The 27,571-nt window shown below is 38.9% G+C and overlaps 1 protein-coding gene and 1 long non-coding RNA gene across 2 annotated transcripts; both read left to right on the top strand.

The window, feature by feature from the left end:
* Nucleotides 1–12,144: 12,144 nt before the first annotated feature.
* LOC124995493 lies at nt 12,145–15,074 on the top strand. Its single transcript, XR_007110711.1, has 5 exons — nt 12,145–12,361; nt 12,481–12,777; nt 12,959–13,077; nt 13,555–13,752; nt 14,438–15,074. It is a non-coding gene; the product is annotated as an uncharacterized LOC124995493 (long non-coding RNA).
* Nucleotides 15,075–20,310: 5,236 nt separating this feature from the next.
* On the top strand, nt 20,311–25,380 carry LOC124995479 (V-set domain-containing T-cell activation inhibitor 1-like). The gene is made up of 6 exons (XM_047567879.1): nt 20,311–20,730; nt 21,354–21,677; nt 23,945–24,229; nt 24,319–24,404; nt 24,495–24,589; nt 24,682–25,380. The coding sequence occupies exons 1-6, from the start codon at nt 20,664–20,666 to the stop codon at nt 24,758–24,760; spliced, it is 936 nt and encodes a 311-aa protein (XP_047423835.1). The 5' UTR covers nt 20,311–20,663; the 3' UTR covers nt 24,761–25,380.
* The last annotated feature ends 2,191 nt before the right edge of the window (nt 25,381–27,571 follow it).

Raw genomic sequence — 27,571 nt, 5'->3', positions numbered from 1 at the left:
TGCTTAAAAACTGACACGTACACACAAAGAAATGTAACTTATTGTTCTCCAGTTGCTGAAATTTAGGCCAAGAGAAGAGTTGTGGTGATAAAATCAGTAACAAAGTTGATCAATTAAATCGGTGCCTAGTGCTGAAAACAAGTTAAATGTGCATGACTGAATACTATGCACACTTCCTGTAAATTTTGGGGCTGTATCATTTGATCTTTGTTCAGTATTGCATTAATGTATGTTGCTTAAGTCATTAGGTGTAAATGATATTTGGGACTTGCACTCAGCTGCACTTTATTTGCATTTTCTGTGCACATATTCTGCGTTTTATATGTTTTATTATTCATAAATGTTATACACGGGAGTCTCTGCAAAATGTTCTCATACTGGCAATAAAGTCTGAAACCAAACCTTTGTTTCTACTTTTTCTCTCTGGTAGAAATAAGAGGAACTCAAGGCAAAGACGTGACCATCCCCTGCAAAGCCCCTACTTACCTGAATGACCCCGCCCTCAACTGGACCTTCTCCGACGGCAAGGAGCCCCTGAGCATCCTCACCTACGACAGCCGTTCGGGGAGGACCGACCCCCCGGCGCCCTGGAACAAACACGTGGAGATGGACATATATAAGGTGCAGTTTGGAGACGGCTCTCTGCGCCTGATGGACCCCAAGAGCTCGGAGCACACGGGCACCTTCACCTGCATGTTCTCCGTGCCGCACAACACGTACACCGAACGCACCGATGTCCTCATTAGCGGTTCCTCAGGTGAGATCACAAGCGACGATGCTCTCAGCATCTGGGTTTTATCGTCAATCAAATGTCATCCCGGCTTGGTAGATTTCAGTTTGACTTTCATAAACAGGTTGCAAATATTTGGACTTTCAGCAAACAAACAAAAGGGAAGAGTGAATTTGTGGAGGATTAGTGGATTAAAGCCAGTCGGAGGTCTGTGGGAATTAAAAGCAACGATGTTTCTTTAAATGTTTAGTTTGATCAGCTTTCGGAAGAACAGCAAATGGAAGTTTCAGAATCTGAAAGCCTTCAGCAGAACTCAGCTCACACTGAAGGAGTCAACTGCTTGAGGCTGGATAATACCCAGATTAGCTCACCACTTGCAGAAATAGTGCCGTGCTACCTCAGTGCTTATTTGGAGATGGTCTGTCTGAATAAAATGTCCCTCGTGCCTGTCCGGGCGTTGAGGCATCTCTGCAGAGTCAGCGCCCCTGCTGCACCGGAACTTGCCTGACAGTCAACACATAGGTTTAGGTTTTCTTTAGTTTATTTGTTGCTTATTTGTGCATTAGTGCACACAAAGCAAACACAATCTGCTAAAAGCTCATTTGGCACAGTCAAACGTAAACACACGCAGGTTTAAAACATGTCCTCAAGTGCACTATGCTTTTGTTTATTCCCTTTATTCCCTACCGAGAAGGACTGCCCGTTAAAATAATCCCTACATCCTTAGAGCACTGAAAACCTCTTTCAGTATTTAAATATTTGGATAAGTTTCATTTTAAAGCTGCCATCCACCTGACCTCCTCCATCTCTACTTTCATTTTGCTCAAGTCTTCACTCGTGTGACCACAAGAGGGCGCTTGTTTCCAAAAAAGATCCGGGTCTCTATTTCTTTTTATTATAGTAACTTGATCCTAAAATGAGGAGGCTTATCACATAATCACGAGCACATATGGTGTTATTTGTCATTTCTTGTGCTAAATTTGTACATCATTTTTATTTTTATTTTTTTTCTTACTTCCTTTATGCAGTCCAGCAAAAGACATCAGACAAGCCGACTCATTGGTGGGTCATCGGTCTGGTGATTGCAGGTCTGCTTCTGGCTCTGGGAGGAATGTTGGTGTACCTGAAGTGTAGAGGTAGGTATTAAAATAAAATAAAACAAACAACAATAATAATTCATCTAATATCAGCATTACCGTACCATTGGGTGAGATTAGTTTAGATGCTATTTAATTTACAGTTCATGAGCTTGATTTGGTAAATTCTGCTCTTATTTGGCAACAAGGTCACATTATGAGACTAAATACAATAATAAATCATAGTAATTATCATAAAAACACAACAATGTTACAATAATAATTTAATAATCACAATTATTTCATTAAGTTAAACAAAATGTCTTATAAACTGTGGTGGTGGGAAGCTCTGTATACAGTAAATATAAATGTAATTTTAATTTACATATATATTTATTTATTCTAGTAGAATAATTCTACACTGTCTGACATAATTAAAGAGAAATAATCAACACGTGAAATATTAACATTCACATGAATTACAAATACAACAACAACAATGAATGAACAACAATGAATAATTAGAAGAATAATTATTCCTGATTTTCTCAGTCACACGTCTCACTCCTATGTCTGCAGGAAAAAATCCAAAGTCCCGAAACGACCCTGAAGAGGTCAGAGAGCTGCATTTAGTCAAAGGTCAGTCGAAAAAAATAAAATAAATAAAGAAAGAAATAAAACACATGCATGCACAACCGAAACCGGACACGAGATGGAGCCAGTGAATAACTCTCACTGATGAAGAAAATATCTAAACTCGTGTTGATCAGCCTGAACGCACAAGGACAAAAACAACCTGTATGAAGAGAGTGGTTATGGTGATTTTCTTCTTCCTGTTCCTTTTGAATCATAGTGGTGCACCAAGAGCAGTGCTTTTCACCTGTTTTGTTTTTGAGGCTGTGCATAGCCACGGGCAAAGTAATAATAATAATAATAATAATAATAATAATAATAATAATAATAATAATAATGATAATTATGGTTCCCAAACTCGGGATTGAGGTTTAGGACAGTTTGCACAGGGCAAAACTTACTACAGCCCAGTTTTTAATGTTTATAATAAGCTCAGCTGGATGTAGTTTTGTTTTAATACTAGAGAGAGGAGTGGTGTCAATGCTTTCATATGTTTAAAACTTTATCAGAAGGTAAATACGCTTATGTTGGTTGTATTAATCCATAGGGACGTAGGATACCACTCTATTTCCTTTTGATCCAGGTAATACCAAGTCTAAGGCCCGATACAGGCATCAATACTTCTACTTTTGTATTTTATACCTATAAGGATTAAACAAGCTGCAAAATATCAGACTTCTCTTTAATCAGATAAATTAGTGGCTCTAACTTTGATATAACTTTTTTTTAGGGTCTTAAGGTTAAAACTGGACAACTTTGACAACACAGGTCTTATTCTACGTTCGCTGTCATTTCCCATTTATACCTTTGATCTACGTCTACAGGCCTGTGAAATATTTTCACTGAATTTAAGGTTGTTTTTTTTTTACAGACTGGGTGTCATAAAAGTATTAATATTTCTTGTAAAAGCAGACTTCATATTGATATTGTGATTCCAAAAAAAACAACAACATCTAGATCGGAAGTATCGATATTTCTGGATTGATACACGCATCCCTATTAATTGGCAATAATTTCATCCAATTTTAAGTGTTATGAGAGAGCACTTGACACTGTGCTTCCCCCTGATAAATCACCTCATGATGGCATTTCTCCACCAATCACAGGTCATTTCACAGAGTGTCCCTGTATAGGGCGTTAATCTACTAAGTCATGCGCGTCCCCGTCCCACTGCTTGTCGATAACTTCGCTGAAGTAACGTTTGTTTGGTCATAAATTCAGTTTGTTGACTTGTAATCAAACCTCTGGTGTTTCAGATGCAGCAGCAGCTTCAGACCGAAGCACGAATGAGAGCAGCCCTCTGACCGTAGGAGGCACCAACGGACAGTCCCACCTCCAGTCTGGTGCCCACTTAACCTGAAAAGAGTCAGGAAGAAGCCTGGAAAGCACAAAAACTAACAAAACACTAACAAATGCCACACACACACACACAGCTACTGAAGAAGAACTAAGAGTCTCTCAGAAGCAGAAAGAGTCTTTAAGATATTTTTATGTTTATATATAGATATATATATATATAAAAAAAAGGAACAAAACTAAAAAAAAACATGAAGAGTTGGAGGACTCAGACAGCGCAGCTATAAGTTTGCAGCCATTCCTTGAACTTGTGGAAATCCCCAGCAGTGACTTCGTCTGGAAGACCTGAACCAGCGTCTGAATTATCACCGAAGCTCTTGACCCCAAAAAGCCTGTGTTGAGGAACTAGTGGGCAGAGTTTGAGACAAGGCAAACGTCACAGTCCGGTGGCAGCACATCAATGCCGAAGGTTTTGCCGTTTTGTCGTTCACACTGGTGAAACAAACATGCGTCACTGGATCATCAAAAGTTGAACCCGGTTCAACTTTGACATGTAGCATTTCACACTAATGTGTAGCACCAGTTTGACTCTTCAGATCACCAGCTGCTATTTAAATATGAATTGATGCTTGTTGCACTATTGCCACTGGTGTGAATGCAGCATAAGGCCCGGTCACACCCGACAGCGGTAATGATAAATCACTCACGTTTGTATTTGATTCCAGATGCTACGAGGAAGTAGAAACATTGGCCAGTGAGCTAAGCGCTAGCCCTTTACCCGCACATTATAACACTAGTCTGTCGACACTGCAGCTCCACGATTGTCTCTGCATTGCACAGTTTCCTTTCACGTTTTGTTCAATTATTAGAGAAGGAATCTAATGAATCAGCTCCGTATCATATCGTACTGCAGCTTGGTTTTTACTCCATATTCCTACGACTGGGAAATCAGGAAGAGATCCAAAGCAGCAGCAACACTGTGAGAAGAAATTTTAAATAATTTTATACCTGCAGGGGGCAGTAAAACGCACTGTAGCATCAAAACTGCCCAAACAAATCGAAAAGAAGAAGATAAACCAAGCAGGAAGTTCACCTGAAATCCCTCCACCTGATGTATTTCTTGTTTCTTGACAAGAACAAAGTTATTCACATTTTCTGTCAGTGTGAACACAGTTACAATATTCTGGTCATTTAGTGTGTTTTCATTTCATGCAACTATAATAACATGTATTTACATAAAGCCTTTCATATACACTACAGGCCAAATGTTTGGAACAGTACAGTTTGCATCAAAATAAATTTTTATATAAAGACTAATAACCTATAATTATCAGGTATTTGAGTTTTTCTCCTCAGGCTTTAATAGCATGGGATACACAAGTGATATTTGTACGCAGACTCTCAAGAGCCAAAGAGTTAAAGTGAATGATGCAAACTGTGATTTGTTTTTTACTTTTGCACTGAAGTTGTGACTCCTGCAAATCTTCTCCACCCTAAAACTAAGCCCTACTTCTTTTCTTTCGCTGACATTTTAATCAATATACACCTAAAGGTAAATTGAGCAAAGTGGTTCAATAAAATAATAAAAGCAAAGTCTGACCATGCAGATGCTGATTTGTAAGAAGGTCATGTGAACAGAAACTTGAAGTTGCTTCCAAACTTATGGCCTGTAATGTATTATTTCTCTCCCATGTAAGAGTTTAAAAAACTTAAAACAGTTTTAAAAAAGTGAGTTATTTGCATTAATGAAGTGTAAACTTTGGAAATCCTGCTGTTAATCACAATTAAATCCTCTTATCTATGGACGGGCCTAGAGACGAGAGCTAATACAGGTAATAATTTGGGTGTAGCATGAAATAGTTGGACGGATTTACTTCGGCCTCATGATCAAATCTGATTAAATGCTGGTGTTACTGTTTCAGCCGCTGTGTTAAACACACTAGCAGAAGGAGAAGAAGGTTTTAGTCAAAGCTGCATCAGAATGTGAGAATATGCAGAGCAAACCTCTTTGTGATTGTTATTTATGATGAATTTATACCTGAACTTAATAAAGACTGCAGCAGTAAATCACTGCACCCACTTTTGTGTAAAAGTTAAATTTTAACCTCATGTCAACAGTTGATAACTTATCTAGAACCAGAATCAATTTCGGTTTCTCGTCAACCCCTTTCATGAGTCTTACACATAGTGTGTCATATATTTATGTCACTGATTTATTAAAAAGACTAATCGCTGACTTGTTAAGAGTGTAGGTGTGTTATTGTATTTACTCTGACGGTCTGCCTGTTGAGGGGTTTCTTACCATTACTTCATTTTAATGTTTGACATCCACTGTGCAAACTGTGAGCCGAGTCTGGGAGTGAACCTACACTTGAGATAAAGACGATTGTTAAAATAAATCTGTTACTCTATTGCCACACATCCAAGGTATTAGGTTTCTGTGAACCACAGACATTCCTCTCTCTCCTGACCTCCCGACACACCTTTGAGTCTTGTGACCTGGCCTTTTGTCACATTGCCAGACCATTAGAATAAATGAACGACGGGCAGTTTTAGAAAAATAATCATTAGTGCCAAATAAGAAAAAAGAACAATGCAACAAAAATATAAATATTACAAAGGTAGCAACACAGTTACAATGGAATATGAAGTCATGAAGTTACCAGAGAAGAAGCTGCGTGAACTCTGTGATGAGTGATTTACATTTGGCCGATACTAGGCTTGGTATTGATACCATGGACATTTAGTTTGATACGTCCAGCCCTGGTTTTTATAGTCATTGTCTAAAACTAAAGCAACTACACACAACAAAATAGAATTCGATAAAAGCGCAGAGCAGCACAGAAATGAATGTAATTGGCTCAACGAGGGGGAAATAGCAGCATCTAACACAGTAAACAGCTAAAGCGAAACTAAAGCAAATTGTATGAAGCACAATAAAGCACAGTATTGATGCCTACAAGCGAGAGGGTCCGGGTTCGAGTCCAGGTTGTGCTTTTCTGGGTGGCATGTTCTGACCTGTGTCCGTGTCCCTTTTCTCAAGAGACGTGCTCGTTAGGCTAATTACTGACTTAGTGCAGTGTTTCTCACTTCCCACTGTCCTGCATGTTTTCGATGGTTCCCTCCTCCCACACACCTTAATTCAAATGAATGGCTCCTCATCAGGCCAATGCAGAGCTTGGTGACTCAAAACATGATCACGTATAAAAGGCAAAGACACAGAACCATGACAACACATGCACACTCCCCAAGCCACCTAATAATAATAATAATAATAATAATCTTTCCAGCTGGACGGATTTTCTACTGGTCCTCGTCTGGAGTAGTTGAAGTTGTTAGGTCTATTTTAAAAAGTGCCAGTTCCTTTTTATGTAGACACTTTAAGACTTTGAGACTTTTTTTCCCCAATCTAAGTCATGTCTAGTGACTCCAAACCAATGCAGAATAGTTCTCCTTTTTTTTTTTAACATCAATTGTATGCACACTCTATTTTATAAGATTTTTTTTTATTATATTGAAAAAAAAAGACCATTCCTTATAGGTAATAATGGCTTTTCCTTAATAGAATATAGTGTGCATACAGTGGGTGTAAAAAAAAAAAAAAAAAAAAAAAAAACTAATCCTGGGGGGCAGGCGGTACATTGCGCTGTTTTTGTTTGTTTGTTTGTTTTTTTGCTAGAAAATCGGTTGAAATTTTCAAGTTAGATGCACTTTTTGCTTTTATAGGCACACATTAGGAGACCCCTCCTAAATATATTTGCCAACACCATGTCACTTTGACGCCCTGTGCCTATAAATAAATAGCTCATGTTTCAATAGACTTCAACCCAGTTGGTTGCCCCTCCCCACTCTCCTTGAAATGATTTCATAAGACCATGTCTGCGGTTAAGCTGACTGGATTCTTGGTCGTCTTGAACCTTTTATGGACTTGTACCAGAGGAGGTGAGTGAATCTCATACGGTCCTTCTCTGCTTATGTCAGTAAAACTAATGAGTTTGAACTTGCGTTGTGTGTTGTGCTCAAACTAAATCCTATTTTGTCACTCGATACAAGGACGTTCAGTTTCTGTGTCACGGGTCAAGGTTTGTTATACAGATAAACTTTAACTACAGTCTTGTGCAAAAAATAATATTCTTAATATAAGCTGCGCTACATGGAGAATTGATTTCTGGGCTGTGAGAGGGAGGCAAATTACGGTAAATTAGTGAAGGAATGCAGCCTCCTAAAACAGGTGACTGATACTCTGGCACGCTAACAGGGCTGGCTCTGCTCTCCGGTGGGACAGATTCTAAAACATACGGCCCATGGGCCAGAAACCGGACCGACACAGGGTGGTAATGGACCATGGGCTGTGGAAAGTGGAGTTTATGCCTCTGTGGGACTAAATGCCCACATGTAGCCATCATCTGTCTGTCTCTGTTAACAACTCCACCAAAACACTAGTCAGGGCGGTGTCTTTTTTATCAGTTCGGTTAAGTCTTGTTTCCACTTCCAAACTGAAAATATCAGAGATGGAGAATCAGCTGGAAATACTAAAGAGGAAACACACTGCTACCAAGGGCACCAGTCACAGCTCATTTCAGGTTACATTCAGGCAGCAATCTGCTGAAATTACACGTATTATTATTATTTTTTTATTATAGTTCATTAACTTTAAGTAATGTTAATATATTTGCATGTTTCAGTCTCTTATAACATTCAGTTTTGGTCATAGATTATATATTGGTGGAGACCAAAGAAGGTGCTAAAACAGAGCTGAAAGTAAATAATGACACTGCATGTGTAAATACCTCATCACCACTTTGTTACCTGAACAGATGCTGAGGTGTCGTGCAGTTTCATGACAAACTGCATCATACCGTGCACTTTCAACGTCGGCGACGAAGTCGTCATCCACTGGATTCAACAAATAGCAGGAAACCCTCGTGTCCACGCGTTCTACCACAACCAAGACCATTTTGGACACCAGGACCAGCGTTTCAGAAACAGGACGTCACTGTTCAAGGATCAGATCTCCAGAGGAAACGCCTCACTGCTGCTGACAGGAGTCAAGGTTCAGGATGAGGGGAGATACCAGTGTTACACCAGCACCTTGTCTGGAAACAAGGAGTCATACATCATCCTGAAAGTGGACGGTATAAAAAAACAAATACACAAACTGTTTCATACATGTTTTGTTTATATCTATAACTCTGGTCATCGAACCAAGTGGTGGTCCTGGGATTTAATAATTTCAGTTATTTAGGAGGTAGATTTGACTCAAATCTTCTAACCTGACACTTTACTGACTTAATAAACTAAGCAGGGAATGTAAAGGTAATTGTGAAGCTCTCTCAGTTGTTGCACAGCGGCATTTGGCTGATAGCGTTTCACTCCCAGGAAAGACTGATACACAATTCATGCAAGGTCGTTTGAACCACAGAAGAGTGGATAACAATGCCTGCAAACTATTTGAGCTCCGTGGGAATCCTGTGTAAGGTCTGAAGAAAGACCCGTTAAAGAGTAAAGTGTTCAGGTTTATGCATTCAGAGTAGATCCACTTCCAATCTGCAAGGTTGAGCCTCCATTTACAGAAGCCTGATATGAGCAAAGTGGACTTTTAAAAGTTATAAGCTGCAAAAAAAAAGAGATATGCAATGTAATGTGCATTGCTACATCTATGTGTTGCGAGGTTAAAAAGGCAACAGACACATGGGCACAGACACGCATTCAGAATAAATGATGAATAACTTTAAAAATACGGCGATAGAAACAGCAATGCTCCCAGAAAGGTTTATTTGTTTATTTGTCCACCACAATAGCCATTTTAAATGAGAAGATCTTAAGGGGAAATAAATCAAAACAAATGGTTTTAGCCGTGAGGAAAACTAGTGTCTTTTCTTTAATGACTGCGAGGCAGAGAAACGATTTCCTTGTATTTGACAATAATTAATAAAGTTGCATGTAAATGAATTTGTACATAAATTTGTTTCAGAGATTGTAAAAGTGTTTTGCTATTACCAGCCACCGTACCAAAAGCTATAGTTTAATGTATTATATCACCACACTAGAGTCTCCGGGTTACACATAATCTGTATTCTAGTCAGGTTAATTCATGCCTTAAGGCTCTGGAAAATTCCACAGCTTCAGGTGGCATTTAAAAAAAACCACATCATCGACCCAGACATCACACACTGAACACTAACTACAGGTTATATCCTGTTATATCCTGCACAGCCACAAGTACTGAGCATTATTTATTTATTTATTTTTGCAGCTCCAGTGCAAAAAATAAATATTTATGAGGAAGGAAACAGGACCACCTGCAGCTCTAACTGGATCTACCCTGAACCTGAACTCACCTGGTCCACCACACCTCCATCCAAAGAGACCTTCAAGAACACAACCACAGTCCAGCAGACTGAACAGCAGCTTTACAACATCAGCAGTTCTCTGATACTTTCAGACAGTGACAGTGATCTGGTCTACAGCTGCACCATCAGCACTGGAACAAACCAGAGGAGAAACCAGAGGAGAGCTACTTTTAGACGACTACGTGAGTAACACTGTACATCTCATCTGACAGATAAATTATTAAGTCTTTAAGAATTTTTTTTTCCAACCTGTGTTCTATTATTTCAGCTTCTATCATTGTGTCCAAAGCTGAAACAACAATCTCCTGCTCTGACTCAAACACTCCTCTAACAAACTTCAGTCTCATCTGGAGATTCAACCACAGTCAGATCATCGTGACCTGGACCAGGACTGATGTGAACTACACAGTGTCAGAGGGGTGGAGGCAGCAGGTGAAGGATGTATCAGAGTCAGGCAGCCTCACACTACAGGACCTGTCTTCAAACCAGGAGGGAATATACACGTGTGAACTCGGGATGAGGAGGAGTACAACGATTTTGAACTCAGGTAAGATAAAAGGTGAAGTAGTAAAGTTATAACCTCATTAAAGTAGACTGTCTGTACGTGTATGAATTCAATACTTAATACCCAGACACAGTTCAATTAACTGTTTTTCTTTTTCAGATCATTCAGTCACTGTTGGTCTCATATGTGGAGGGGTTGCAGCAGCAGTAGCAGTAGTATTATAGTTGTAAACTGTAAGTGAAAAAGAAAAAAGGTAAAATTACATCCTGTCTCAACTTTGATGTTATTTTTCATTTGTGGTTTGTATTGATGATTTGTCATTTATCATTTCTCTTTAGATCAAAAAAACGGAAATGCAGAACAGTCCAATACGTAAGTAAATCTATAAAACTTTCCTTCTTTCAATGAACCACTGTCTCAGCTACAAAGATGATTTGAGTCACAGTGTGAGAGTCAGACTGACTGGAAGCAGAGTTCAACTACATCCATGATATGAAAACACTCAACTCACTGAAATGAGGAGAAAACAGAAACTCACATGAAGGAATCATGATTGATGAGATGGTTTCAGTTAATCTGTAGACGTTGGTCTTCATCACACACATCGTGTTTTCTCTTGTCATTTATCAGATCCACAGAAGATGGAGTTGAAAAAGTGCCTTTAAATGATCAACAGGTCACATCTGGATCCAACCAACAAGTCAACAACTCCTCTCTGCTTCCACCTGATGGAGACTCTGATCAAACTGACCAGTCCAAGTCAGAGTGACTTTCTTAAAAGACTATGAGCTTTAGAAATTTATCACTAATGGACAAATGGAAACAAAAAGAGGACAAATGAAGCTATGGGCTTGATGATTCAATGTTACTCTGTTACTCAACAAACGGGGCTTTCTTTAAAGGCAGCTTCCACGTAAATGACTCCATGTAGTGATTCCAGCCTCATGCTCACGTTTCCTTCACCTGTTTCTGTGCCACTGATCTGAATCTGGATCCAGTCGTAGGTGGAGCTTTATCAACAACACACGTTGGAAGTTGTGGAACCACTTTTCTCTTCCTTCTCTGTGAAATCTGATCTGAAATCTCTTCAGTCTCTTAACCCTCCTCCTATTATCCTCAAATATTTATTGAATGTCATAAAATGTCTTTAACATATATACACTTTTGACCTTTGGGGTCAATTTGACACCAGGGTTATTCATCTCCAGAAAATGATTTACATGAAATTGTTGAAGTTTCTGTTTATTTGATGAATACATGAATAATAATACATAATGAAACCTACCAGTGAGTTGACCTTTCCTCTAGCGCCACCATCAGGGCAGACTTTCAACTTTAGACTTGGTGTATCTTGAAAATCTTTCATCCAAATCTTTTCTAAATTGGAGTTGACATCCCAAATTATCCAGATCGTATGTGTCTCATATGTTTGCATGGACTACCAATGTCAGCTGTTATTTTGAACGATGAACACTGAATGGGGTCAGAATAGGAGGGTTTAATGTATGAATGTACAGTTACAGATGAAGTATGCATGAATGAGTCCATCACCTGCAGCTCTAACTGGATCTACCCTGAACCTGAACTCACCTGGTCCACCACACCTCCATCCAAAGAGACCTTCAAGAACACAACCACAGTCCAGCAGACTGAACAGCAGCTTTACAACATCAGCAGTTCTCTGATACTTTCAGACAGTGACAGTGATCTGGTCTACAGCTGCACCATCAGCACTGGAACAAACAAGAGGCGACTCGATTTAAACCAAGTAAGTATTTTAAGACATAAAACTGGCTGAGGCAGTGCAATTTTTCTTTTTTCTTTTTAAAGTCAGTAGTTGGCAGCAGCTTTCTTGTTCATCTGCGCTGTTGTCTTCTGTAATTCCAGCTTCTATCATTGTGTCCAAAGCTGAATCAACAATCTCCTGCTGTGACTCAAACACTCCTCTAACAAACTTCAGTCTCACCTGGAGATTCAACCACAGTCAGATCATGGTGAACTGGACCAGGACTGACGTCTCCTACACAGTGTCAGAGGAGTGGAGGCAGCAGGTGAAGGATGTATCAGAGTCAGGCAGCCTCACACTACAGGACCTGTCTTCAAACCAGGAGGGAATATACACGTGTGAACTTAGGGATGAGGAGGAGACGTACGTAACAAACATCTTTCTGAGGATAAAACGAGGTACGTGTTCAAAAAACTGCTGCTGTAGTGAAAATGTGTATTGATTAAATTCATTAAGGAAAAATGCCAAATATACATGAGTTGTAACAAGATTTTTTTTTATTCCAAATGCAGAAATGCCATTACCGTACACTCAATTTTTTTTTTTTTTTAAATTTGTCGTTTTTTTCTTTTCTTTCAGATGCTTGTCCTATAGTGCTCATATGTGTGGTGGTGGTTGGAGGAGTGATACCTCTGATAGCTGTGGTGGTGACCTCTCTGGTGGTCAGAAAAAGAAGAAAAACGAAAGGAAAAGCAAAAGTAAACTCTCACCTTTCCTTCTTCTTCTAATCTATCCACCTATGTGGATTTTGCATTGATGATTGTTTCTTTTGGACTTTTTGTAACATCTGTCCTGTCAACATTTCATTTGTTTGGGTTATTTTAGGGCGACCAGACGTCCCCGATGTCTGGGGACAGTCCCCGTTTTGAATTGACCTGTCCCCCAGTTAAAGCTGTCCCCCCCAAAAAATCATCAACTTTAGCTTTTTATGAATGAGAAAAAAATGTTGCGCGCAGACTACAGTTATTACGGTAGCTGGTACGGCCCTGCCTTATACTATACTATACTATACTATACTATACTATACTATACTATACTATACTATACTATACTATACTATGCTATACTCAATAAGGAGGCATACACAAATGAAGCCATATTTGAATTTTTATTGTTTGTTGTGATGCTTTAAGAGTTTGGTGCAAAAACTAAATCAGATTATTTTTCTTTTACAGGCGCTGGCTCATGAACAGATTGCTTTGGCGCAAGAACACACACACGGCTTAACATAAACCGTGACTGCATCAAATAAACATCGGGAGAAGAATTTAAACAGAGAACTGCAGATGAATAGTATCTTCTGTCTTTCAGTAACTGAGCTGAAGTATCTCTTGTAATAACAATGTTTTGGCTGAAGACCTTCTACTCACCAAGTACGTCCTTATCAACTCGTTACTAATGTATAATGTACCTCAGACAAGCTGGTTTACTGACTGTTTCTTCCTCAAAATACCCTGGTAGGGAAATAACAGCTCATCCTATCCAATGTGATGCATCTATATATATTCTTGTTTATTTTTACTGTTGTCTCCAAGCAGATCTCAAGTGGAAAACGTGGTGTGGTTTCTAGCTGCACATGTTTTATTAACAGCTGATGGCCTTTGCATGCTAATACAGAAGTCCCAGATTATTTTCCATAGTAACTATAATATAGAGACGCTGAGAATAGATTTAAACAAACAGAATAGGTAAGAATACAAATTGGTGCAATCGAGCTCCACCAGAGTTTATTTCTCCATTTGTCTTTATTTGAGATTAGTGGGACCTAAGAACTCCACGAACTAAGCATCGTCTTTGAACAGGAGATAGTTTGGATAAGAAACTGTGTCCTCATGGTGGACATGGAGATTATGATGCATGCTCTATTTATACCCACTTATGCTGATTGATTCCAGCCACACGGCCTGCGATCCACATCCGCTGTGATGAAGTACAGCCTCTATGACGCGAAGCTTGAAAGAATTTTACGAAGAAAATTACTTTAAAAGGAGATTTCATCATTACTAGAATGAGGAAGAGGATTTCTTAGCATTAACGTAGACGTGCTTTCTGTTATAGATGGACTGGAAAGATGGGAAAACACTTTTAAAGCTTGGTTCAAGTGGAACTGACGTTGAGATGAATGCAGAGGCCACTCTGAGTTGCAGGAGAATGAAATGGTGACTTTGTTTTCTGCTAATTGTAACAACAGCATCTGGACAGAGGTATTAGTACTACACCCGGTCCTACAAAGTACTTTTAAAAACTGCTTTTTAATCCACACGATTTCCTGCATCACGTTGATCAAGTTTCATTTTATTTTATTTTACTTTTTTTTTTTCACACACACACTTTTATTGTGAAATATCTGGGAGAGAAATATTCAGTCACTAGCCACACTAACGTTGCTGTGTGTTTTTAAAACGTGTGAATGTAATTTATTTGATGTGTGTAAATCATGTGAATGAAGGAGTTTTGTGTTGTTGTTGTTGTTGTTTTGTTCCTTTTTTAAATCATGTAATGGACTACTGGATGACACTGGACACTGAATCTGTACGCAGGTAAAAACACTACTGATTTATAATGAATGTTCATAATGAAATTATTAATTTGTGTTTGTATATTTTTGAATATCTGCATTTCACATGTGTTTATACTGTAAACATTTCAGTATTTTAGACCTATTTGCAAAATATATTAAAAAATATCTATAGAACCGTGGTGTTTAATTATATTTAAGTATGAATTATGAGCATTATGGAAGAATTAGGAAGATTTGGAAGCATGACCACTTATTGAAATGAGGCAGCAGAGAAGGAAAAGCCACTTCCTCCAATGTCCATTAGAGGCTCCACACACCTCCAAGTCCTCACATGGAGCATTTGTTGGAGGACTTTTTAAAATCAGGATTAGTTAATAGATTAATCGTAGAGAAGAGGAATTTATTTTCATTCTGTCTGCGTGAAATGAGTTTGATGGCGTTACTGTGGGTTTAGAGTTTTTCCCGTAGTATTTTTATGATGGACTGTCAGTTTAGTTTTCCTCCATTTCCTCTCTGCACCCCTGCAACAACCTTTCATTTAGTTTGATCTCTGCGTTTCCGTCCGTGGGGTTTTAATTAATTAATTGCAGATGGAGCCACTGAGTCTGATGTATTGGCTGTAGAGATTAAGAACTGGAACTTTCCTGATATTTATAATCTGATGACAAACATAAGGAAAAATCACAAAGGTCCACTGTAAAAGATTTCACATCAGTGAAAGTGTTACCCTCCACCTGCGTCCTTAAAAATGTGAGTGAAGTCAAACTGAAGAAAATAACCTCTGGTTTAACTCAAAAAGTGAATGAATCATTTAACTATGAGTTAATACTTCTAGTTAATACTACTACATTCCTATTGTTTAATTTTAATTTCGTCTTCGGTCTAAATAAACAAGACGTGAGTTGAATCCGTCTAAAGTTCACGTGAATTGTAGAACTTTTCATTAGTCGTCAAGATGAGAAATCTAAAAAAAAAAATTTGATTTAAAATGGCAGCTGATGTGACTTTAATTAAACTGACCTTAACTTGGAAACATGAGTTAGTTTGACAAGATTTTCTTCATGATTCAGGATAATTTAACAAAATAAGATGTATTAAATGGTCATTAGTTAAAACTTGTTGAGTTTACTCACATTTTTAAGGTTTGTAAGTGTTATTGTTGCCCAATCAATTGTCTTTATTTACAGAGACACCTTGGGTTTGTCCATGTGTGTTATTATTAATAGATTCTTCTTCTGTGAGTTGTTATTTTAATTGTGATGACAACACGTGGGTTGTGGTTCTCTCGTTCAAAAGCCTCTTTCATTAGAGTTTCACAGCCATGATCAGCATGATCACACAACTGTAGAACCAGTTCATCCACACCACACAATATACTGGTTCAGCAGAATACGATCACTTCACTCAGTCACTGGAGAAGCAGCGTTACAACACACCGAGATGAAAACGGACCTAAAGACGACTGGAATCATGTGCGTTGTGTTGGTCCTTTCTTTGATGTGGACTCCTTCAAGAGGAGGTGAGTGAGACATTTACAGGACGATTGGTTTAAAAAACCTTTTCATTTGAAATCACATTAATCACTGTTGTTTGATCAAAGGAACCAGTGGAGGAAATGAGCAGAGATTGAATGAGTTCTGTTTATGCATAAAAGCCTTAAGACGATGCTTCAGCATTTTGAAAAGTAACTTGTTTCTAAGTATCAAACTTCAGTGAAAATATGATTTTCGCACATGGGTACAACTAATACATCATGTATTGTTATTAATGGCAGAGCAACAATGAATCATCAGGAGTTTTTAATTAATCTATAACAACCAAATGTCTTTTCTTTAAACCATTGCATTGTTTAAAACCCTGCCCATGTCTTACCTCTACCACACAATCAGCCAGTTCAACAAAATAACATGACTGTGATCAATAATAAAAAAAAATTCACCTAATGAATTAATTTAAAAATTGGTTGAGGTCACGTTTTATTTTCACTGAACTGAAACTTTTCTCTTATTATGTAGGAGACACTGAGGTGTCCTGTGTTTTCATGGAAAGTTGCATCTTACCGTGTAGTTTCCAGTCAGGCTCTGATGTCGTCGTCCACTGGACTCAACTGAGAGCTGGAGACATTCGTGTCCACTCGTTCTACAACAACGAAGACCAGTTTGGACACCAGGACCAGAACTTCAGAGGCAGGACGTCACTGTTCAAGGATCAGATCTCCAGAGGAAACGCCTCACTGCTGCTGACAGGAGTCAAGGTTCAGGATGAAGGAAGATACCAGTGTTACACCAGCACCTTGACTGGAAACAAGGAGTCATTCATCATCCTGAAAGTGGACGGTATGAGAGACACATGATGTATTTATTCATGAAATTATGGTTCATGTTTTCAATGTTATAATAGTTAAAACCAAAAGTTGACAATAAATCAACCAAACAATGAAATTATCACAATAAGAGCAATCAAAATAAAAGAATTAAAACCAATATATTACCACTTAGCATGATAAGTGAAGGGTTCAAAACATTTCTAATAAAAACTTCATCATCTCACAGTGCTCCCTAAAACTAATGCAAACCCGAATTTCTTTTTCCCTCTGACTCTTCCAGCTCCAGTCCATGAAGTCAACATAGTCCAGGAAGGAAACAGGATCACCTGCAGCTCTAACTGGATCTACCCTGAACCTGAACTCACCTGGTCCACCACACCTCCATCCAAAGAGACCTTCAAGAACACAACCACAGTCCAGCATCCTGAACAGCAGCTTTACAACATCAGCAGTTCTCTGATACTTTCAGACAGTGACAGTGATCTGGTCTACAGCTGCACCATCAGCACTGGAACAAACAAGAGGAGAGCGACTCGATTAAAACCAAGTAAGTATTTTAAGACATAAAACTGGCTGAGGCAGTGCAATATTTCTTTTTTCTCTTTAAAGTCAGTAGTTGGCAGCAGCTTTCTTGTTCATCTGCGCTGTTGGTCTTCTGTAATTCCAGCTTCTATCGTTGTGTCCAACACTGGATCATCAATCTCCTGCTCTGACTCAAACACTCCTCTAACAAACTTCAGTCTCATCTGGAGATTCAACCACAGTCAGATCATGGTGAACTGGACCAGGACTGATGTCTCCTACACAGTGTCAGAGGAGTGGAGGCAGCAGGTGAAGGATGTATCAGAGTCAGGCAGCCTCACACTACAGGACCTGTCTTCAAACCAAGAGGGAACATACACGTGTGAAGTCAGGGAGGAGGAGGAGACGTACGTAACAAACACCTTTCTGAGGATAAAACGAGGTACGTGTTCAAAAAACTGCTGCTGTAGTGAAAATGTGCAAATAGAAGAGCTGCAATTATTGATAAAATTAGTTGTTTATTAAGCAAAAATGCCAAATATATATGAGTTGTAGCAAGATTTTTTTATATATATATTTTTTTCCAAATGAATTTGTTTCTCTTTCAGATCCTCCTCCTATAGCGCAAATATGGGTGGTGGCTGTAGGAGTGATGGCTCTGATAGGTGTGCTGGTGGTCTGCCTGGTGGACAGGAGAAGAAGAAAAACTAAAAGAAAAACAAATAGAAATGTAAACTCTTATTCTTCTTTTATCTACTAATCTATCTCTCTATGCAGATTTTGTATTGATGATTGTTTCTTTTGGACTCGAAACATCTGTCCTGTCAACAGGAATGCTATGCTATGCTATGCTATACTCATTAAGGAAGCATATAATCTTTAACCTAGCCATATCAGAACTTTTATTGTTTGTTTTGATGGTTTAAGAGTTTGGTGCAAAAACTAAATTTGATTGTTTTTGTTGTTTTTTTTTTTTTTTTTTTACAGTTGTGTTCTGTTCTGATGGGGAGAAAATGACTCCTTTGGCATGAGAACACACACACACACGACTTCACATCAGTTCACACATCACACATCACATCTGTCTCCTGGTAACTCAGCTGAAGTTCCACTTGTGATAAGACTGAAGACCTTCTCCTCACCAAGTACGTCCTGATCCACCCGAGACGACTGAAGGACACTTTAGTTGGAAGGCGATAATGTAGAATGAATAATGTACCGCATGAGTATTTTTGTTTGTTTTAGTGCTCCACTCAGAGAAGATGATTGACTGACTGCCTCTTTTTCAAAAAATCCTCAAAGGGCGCATCCAAGCATCCAAGCATCCAAGCACAAAAAAGAAGGGGGAGACAAATGATCCTCTCTGAGGCTTAAATAGATAAGAAAATTTCTTTGAAAGGAGATTTCATCACTACTGGAATGGAAAAGATAATTTGTTAGTATTAATGTAGAGGTGCTTTTTGTTAGATAGACTGGAAATATGGGAAACCACATTTAAAGCTTGGTTCAAGTGGAACTGTTAAAAACTAAGGAGAACAACAGTGACCCCATCTGGACAGAATCTGTACTACACCCAGTCCTGCAAAGCTTTGCTCTTTAATCCACATGATTTCCTGCATCACGTTGATCACGTTTTATTTTAATTTAGCTTTTTTTTTTTTTTAACTCAGATATTTGGAAAATGTAGGAGACAAATATTCAGTTGCTGACCCCACAAAGTTGCTGTGCCATTTGTAAAACCCATGAATGTAATTTATTTGATATGTGTAAATCATATCATGAGTTTTGTATTTTTAAATCATGTCGTACTGGATGATATAGACCTACTTGAGTCACGCTCGTAGAACCACACTTCACCAAGTGAAAATCTGTCACACGGATAAAACCACTGCTGATTTAATAATGAAACAAAAGATTAATTTCTGTTCGATGATGTATGAATGTCTGCATTTCATGTGTGTTTATTCTGTACATACACTTTTCAATGTTTTAAACAGTACCAGTTTGAACCTATTTGCAAAATATATTAAAAATATTTATAGAACTCTGGTGTTTAATTGTATTTAACTATGAATCATTAGCTCGAACACTCTAGAAGTTTGTAGTTTCATCTTTTAAATAGCAGTCCACTGCAGAAAAAGTGCATCAGATTTTATCCATAAAAGTATGAAAAACCTATAATATGCTCTTAAGTTCTGCAAACAGTCAGATGAAGAAAATGTTTCTCTGAGTGCAACTGAAAAGCTTTCCTCATTATTTTTTATTATCACATCTACTTTATTTCAGAAGCTGATTATTTGATTTCACATAAACCTCTGCATTTACAGTAAGAGCACGTTTTCATCAAGCAGCCCACAAAAATAAAAGCCACTTCCTGAAATATCCACTAGAGGCTCCAGTCCAACAATCTCCACAGACCTCCAACTTTACGGTAGAAATAAAAACATTTACAGACACCGTTTCGATCTCTAAATAGCTTATTCATCCATTTGTGACAAGTGTACACGGAGAATGTTTTTATAGACTCCTTCTGATTCAATTCTGTCAAGTCTTAAAGTAATTAATCATTAGGGGCGTGGCCACTACACGTGAGAACCTGTCACAGAGGGTTTGTCGAGCTTTAAATACAGTCAGTATTAACTGGGAACGCCTCTTTTGAAGGTTTCCACCGCAGGTTCAGTAGAATCTGTCAGTGAAGATGAAGCTACAGACAAAAACAAAAAATGATTACTGGTGCCTCGGTCCGTCACACCCAAGTATTTCAAACATTTTCCTGATTCCTTGTTTTGATCGAGCTCGATGATGCAATGAACAGACCGGTCGGACGAGCTTCTCGATGAGGTCGGCTCTCACGCTTCTGCTGACTTTAATGCGATGACTAGTGAAGCAGAGAGAAGACGGGTCTGAACTTAACAATGACACAGATAAAGTGCGTCGCGGTGTTGGTGGTTCTTTCCTTTCAGTGGACTCTTTCACGAGGAGGTGAGTGAGTATGTGTGACCTTTATCAAGTCTAAACACAGAGAAGAGTTGGTAGATTGTGTTATCATGGTTAGTTTGATCAGAGATAATGAGGAAAAATAAGACGGAGTATATTGTAAAAAAAAAAAAAAAAAAAATGATGGTGTCTTAATTCTGTTTGCATGGTTGTTTTTTGAGTGTCACGCACAAAAAAACGACCGTGTGGGTACTAATGGATGTTCTGAAATGGCAGCTGAGACCAGTCCAGTAAAACAGTCATCAAAACTCATTATAGAAAGTCCTAACCATCCACTTTATCTCCTCAGGATGCCAAAAACAAAGCCACTGCATGACTTCATGCCGACTCTTTCATGCTCTGCACTTATTCGTACTTATTTATGCATAGTTTTCCCTTCTCATTTCTTAGTATAATGCACTTTATGCACTGTTTTCATGTTACTATAATTCTGGTTGTTGTGTTCTGTGGATGTCATCTGATGTTGTCCTTGTCCACTGTGTCTCTGATGCCAGCTGCAAAGTTAATTTCCTCCAGGATACCAGTTAATCTGAACCGAACTAATTCTGCTCAGCTGGTCTGGATACACACTCTTACACACAATCAAAAAGCCTCTTTGTGTGTTGCAGACTCCGAGGTGTTTTGCGTCTTCGCGGAAAGCTGCGTCTTACCGTGCAGCTTCCAGTTCGATAGCGGAGCGGTCATCCACTGGACCCGTGCAGGAACAGAACCCAAGTCTGTCCACTCCTACGTCTCCGGCCAAGACCAGCTCACACACCAGGACCAGGACCAGAACTTCAGAGGCAGGACGGCACTGTTCGAGGATCAGATCTCCAGAGGAAACGCCTCACTGCTGCTGACAGGAGTCAAGGTTCAGGATGAAGGAAGATACCAGTGTTACACCAGCTCCACCACTGGAAACGAGACTTCATTTATCGACCTGAAAATGGACGGTAGGAGAAACTCACTGAAAATACTACCATTAATATGAGCAAACAGATGCACACATTCATCAGCACAGGACTAACTCTTCTTCCAAACATGTAGAATTTATTATGCATACAGGATTGATTTTTTGGGCATATTTCACACCACATGTCCAAAATCTTTACTTCTTTACTAAGAAAGTGAAAACAGATTTCTACAAAGTAAAATTAATCATTTTAAAAAGGCAAAGAAAACATCTCCATACACTTGAATTTGTGCAATGGTTCCACTTCAGTGTTTTGAGCTTTCTGTCAGCCTCCTCCGCCTCCTCCTCCTCTTTATTGCATTCATCCGTGTAGCTTCTTCAGTTCTCAGAGTGGTGGGAAGTTGAGGTTCAAATGGGAAAACTCTATGAAAGAAGCTACTCGGATGAGTGGCGAAATGTCTTCAAGAAATTCTACTAGTTGCCTTTTGGATTACTACGACCTGGATGACTGAGAACCTTCACAGACGCAATTCAAGTGCAGAAATCTTTTCTTTGCCGTTGGATTTTTGATTTCTCCCTCACCAGTAGTCCTCTCACACCTAAAATAACTAGCTGCATATGCTACAGGCCAAAAGTCTGAAAGCAAGATCAAATTTGTACATAAAAGTTTCATTGGTATAGTTTACATCAAAATAAACATGATTATTATATAAGGAGAAACGTATCAGCTCCCTGTGTCCGCGTGGGTTTTCTCCAGGTACTCCGTTTTCCTCCCACCTCCAAAGACGTGCTCGTTAGACTAATTGGTGACTCTAAGTTGACCCTAGGTGTGAGTGTGAATGGTTGTGTGTCTCTGTGTTAGACCTGCGATAGGCTGGCGATCTGGGATAGACTCCAGCAACCCCCCGTGACCCTAGTGAGAATTAAGCGGTATAGAAGATGAGATGAGATGAGAAACTTATCAGAAGACTCGACCCTAAAACTAAGCCCTCCTTCTTTTCTTTTGCTGACATCTATTCAGCAGTGGTCTGGTAACATTAAACATGTGTCTGGAAAGCCCGACCTTTGTCCATCAGTATTCACGGCTACAGTCTCACCATGAAGAACAAAAGCAACAGCGGCAGAAGACTTTTGGAAAGTAAATGTTAGGGGGTGAAAACAAAAATATGTCCACGTCATTAACAAAGAAGAAATGAAGGAACATTTCTCATGTGTAACTTACACAAACTGAGTTGCTGCCTATGCAGGAAGAAACACAAAAAGATGCCTTTTCCTTGCTCATAAGAGGAACCAGAGCTACAGTGACCTTGCGGTCCAGTGTTACGGCCTTGAACTGTAATTTATTAATAAACAGTAACCAACGTAAGCAATTATTAATTGCCAATATGTTGGATTCATGTTAATGTGTATTTCAAGAAATTTAAATTTGTGGAGGAAAGTTTTAAAAAAAAAAAAATAAAGTAAAATGTCTTATCAACAAAAGATTTTGTGACCCCCCCTGTAGTACCTCCTTGGACCCCCTAGGGGTCGCGGATCCCTTGTTGAAGACATGGTTTAAGCAGGTGAATGATCTGGAGCGGCCAAAGTCAAAGTTAAGAAGTAATTTGAGCTGTTCAAGCCTGATTCCTGAGAAACCAGACAGAGCGGGAGCGTTTGACCAAAGAAAAATGGAGTCAATACAGGTGTGACACAGTCTGAGTCAGCGCAGTTATTCTGTTCATGAGTGCGTCTATTACCGTGTTTTCCGGACTAGCCGCACCCACAAAGTACATATATAAAAAAAACAAAAACGTACATATATAAGCCGCGCCGGGCTATAATCCGCTGATATCTACTGAACTGATTAGTTTAACCGAACATAACTGAACTGATCAGTGTCCGAACGGTGCCTGTAACATAAAAGTAAAAGTGCTGATCAAACGAAACAGAAAAGTTATTGATTGGTTTATTCATCCTCCTCCTGCGCACTGAAACCGCTGAAGTCATCTTCTTCAGTGTCGGAGTTCGTCACACACCTTTTCTGTGTCTATGTCAGTGTTGCTCTCCGTGTCGCTGTCATCCCGGGGTAAAGCATGCGGCCAGTTTTTGTGAAGGATTTATCGCAATAAATAAATAAATAAATAAATAAAAATCCACAGAAAAGCCGCATCTTTGCATAAGATTTGCATGGTTGAAAGCGTGGGAAAAAAGTAGCGGCTTACAGTCCGGAAAATACGGCAAATTGTGATTTGAAGTGGGTGAATACTTGTGCAATTATTTTTCCTTATGTAATTTTAATAAATCGGAGAAATCTCTTCACTTTTCCAGCTCCAGTCCAAGAAGTCAACATAGTTCATGCAGGAAAGAGGATCACCTGCAGCTCTAACGGGATCTACCCTGAACCTGAGCTCACCTGGTCCACCACACCTCCATCCAACAGGACCTTTAAGAGTTCAACCATTGTCCAGAGGGCGAAGGAGCAGCTTTACAACATCAGCAGTTCTCTGATACTCCCCAGCAGCAACGGTGATCTGGTCATCAACTGCACCGTCAGCACTCGAAGAAGCAGGGAGACAGCCTCATTTCTGCACTTCTCAAAGCAGTTAGAAGAAAGTGCGTGTTTACGTTTGACATTTGCTCGTGTCATGTTGTTATTGAAATATCAGATTTGTATCTTTGATTGTGTTTTTTTGTGTGCGCAGGCACCGCTATAGCAATGGTGTTTGGTGTCATTTTGATTACAATACTAACAGGCCTGGTACCATGCATCTGCCTTAAATGTAAAAAGGTAAGAAAAAAAAAAGTCATTTGCTTTAATATTTTGAGGACGAATTGTTTTAAATTGCAAATGTTTAAATGACTAATTTATTCCCACCAGCACACATCTGTCCTCCGACAAGATTCATATCAGCCTGATGTCACGTGGATGAGAAGAAGAAACTCGGAGGACAGGATAGTGTTCGACACCGAAACGTAAATATAACTGAATTTCTTTTCCATTTGATTTGAGTCTGGAGAATCTTGGTGTGTTTCAGGACTTAGTTTTGTCCAATTTCATTTTGCAGGGACAGTCACGAAGCGAATCACTGGTTACTGATAGACAGCGTAACAACCAACAGCTCTGGAGAAATCGATGAAGTCTGACAGATGAATGAATTAACCCACAACTGGAGAATTAGATCGACATGACTGTTCAGTGCACTTTATTCCAGGACTATGTTTAAAATGCAGATGTTTTTGTTAGGCCTTTGAGGGCCCAGGTCTCCTTGGAGTGGCTTTGTTATTACTTGTGCTTCATGCATTCAGAGCCACTACGTAAATAAGACTGTTACTGTGCTCAAGTATTAAAGCGTTAAATAATGAAACGTATGATAATTTAACTAATCAAGATGAACTGAAACACAACCCCTTCAACACCCCCCTAGTGAAAGTTAATGTTCTAATACAACGGTCCTGCACTGACTACATCCTCCAGTTTAAAACCTGCTTTTCTGATGCTGTTTCAACATCAGCTCAACATCATGAAGGAGGATTCAGTGCAGGGCTTCTATGTAAGAATACATTCACGAACGTCCCTAATGAAGTGGCAGGTGTGCACGTGCAATTTAAAGTTATATCCTAACTTGCTTATGTTTCTGAAAGCAACGTACAGTGTTATGATGATTCTATTCATATTGAGACGTGAACAGAGGTTTTTAATTTGTGGTGTGCTTAGACTTTCTGAAGAGTTTTATTTTTTTTAATTAAAAATATACTTGCTGAAACTTTGTCCTTTGATGTATCTGTAAATATTCTAAGGTTAATTGCATTCATTAACTACAAAACCATGCTATCAGTGAGCTGAAGTAAAGAGAGATGGGGTCTGTGTTTGCTTAAAACAGATTAGAGTGATTTATATATTCATTAAAGATACACAGTAAATACATAAAACATGTAGTATACTAGTGATTATGACAGTAGAGGTTAAGAACTGTATTTAACTGCTGCTTAATGTTCTTATTCTTGGAGCTTTACTGATTTTTGTGACGACAAACAAAAGGAAAAAAAAGCGCAGGACTCAGATGTTCTGGCTCCAAACAGAAATTTAATGAACGAGCAAAGTTTTAACAACAAAACACGAAGATTCAGGAGGAGCTGGCTGACAAACCGGGCTAAGATGTGGGCTGCACCACGAAGGCGAAGGGAAGAGCTGGCGGGTTAAGTAGAGTTCAGCATCACTGAGTGATGAGGAGCAGGTGAGATGGCAGCCCAGCCCCAGCAGAACGATCCGCAGAGAAAAAGAAAGCGAACAAACTTGCACTCTGTGAAACATTTCAAGTCAGTAAAACGTAGAAAGTTCACCTGCCGCCTGGAAAAATGTGAGTAAAGTCAACCTGAAGTGAAGAACCTCTCTCAAACTTAACTCAAAAAGCTAAATCACAGTCATTCTAACTGAACGCTTTGAGTTAATGCAACTTATTAGGCTTTGATCTCATCAAATGAACTCACAGTTAAGCTCTAACATTTTAGTTTCTACTTAGATTTCTTTATCCAAGTTTCAGACACATTCAACTCACATCTTGTTGGCTCAGAGATTTAACATTTATTTTATTTTTGGGCCGTTTATAAAGCAGGAAATTCAAATTTTGGTCCAACAAAAACAGACACTTTGAGATTTATTTCCTGGTAGAGAAACAGCTGCTAAAATCCACCCGTCCATTACGCTTATGGTGACAATATGTTTACTGCTAAAGAGAAGAATTACGCGGGAGAGTGTCGAGATTCTACAGGGGGCACCTTTCAGACTGAAATATTTTACTCATGACAAAAATGAAAATGACTCAGACTAAAAATCTAAACGATGTCACATTTGCAGAATGAATTTTGCACAAGAGAGAAGCAGAGTGTGTTCAGTGTAATTCATTGCATCGTTTTGGAGTTGTTACAGGCCACAAGCATTAATAACGTAGACTCGTTGCATACTAACATGAGTTGAAATGATTTGTTCTATTCACAACTATTCAAAATGCGGACGGAAGCAGCTCAAGGGGAATAGAAAGCGAAAGAGAATTCCTGGCACGCAAGCGATCTCAAGACGACTCTACTTATAAGAACTACCAGGAACAGCACAGTGACTGGAAGCAGGATTGTTAATACGGTTGTAAAGCCTCTAGATACGACAGTAATGACCTGAATACATCTGAAAGAATGATAAGCCCTCTCTTACACTTATATTTGACCATAAACCTTCTTTACCTGTGACTGTCCACTGTAAACCATCACAGCCCCATTAAGTTACGTCTTTAACACGTTTATTCTCTTTAACTCCAATTATTGGGACAAGTTCTTGACACTGAACTTAGTTTAATAAGTTTTCCACAACAGTAATTTATTTGACTTGTCTGTGTGGTCAGTGTTCATTTAACTCTTTAAGTTTTGAGTTGATAAAACTGATGGAGGGGGATTAATATGACTCAGGGAAATGCAGAGGCTGCCTCCATTATCTCATCTTTCCATTAGATAGAACTAGTATTACTAGAAACAAGATTCCACCAAATAGGAGGATTAAACCACAGTATCACAACATCAGCAAACATTTTTCCATCATGGGTTTGGTGGATATATCTAGAGGACATTTCTCAACCAGGAATGAATCTGGCTGTGTCTGGTTTTGGTTTATCAAATTTAAACTTCCTCTTCTCTAAACTAGGTCTAAATAAACAAGATGTGAGTTGAATCTGTATGAAGTTTAAACTTTTCATTCGCCGTCAAGATGAGAAATCTAAAAAACATTCTCGACTTAAAACGGCAGCTGATGTGACTTTAATTCAAGTCATTTGAAGAGTTCGTTCGACAAGTTTTCTTCATTCAGGATAATTTAACACAATAAGTTGTATTAACTCAGCATCAAGTTAAAACTTTGAATTGAAACAGGTGTTTCTCTTCAGGTTTTTTAAGGTGTGAAAAGGTGAACTT

Source organism: Mugil cephalus, chromosome 18 (genome assembly GCF_022458985.1).
Source record: "Mugil cephalus isolate CIBA_MC_2020 chromosome 18, CIBA_Mcephalus_1.1, whole genome shotgun sequence".
Taxonomy (NCBI): domain Eukaryota; kingdom Metazoa; phylum Chordata; class Actinopteri; order Mugiliformes; family Mugilidae; genus Mugil; species Mugil cephalus.
This window is presented reverse-complemented; position numbering and strand designations above follow the sequence as displayed.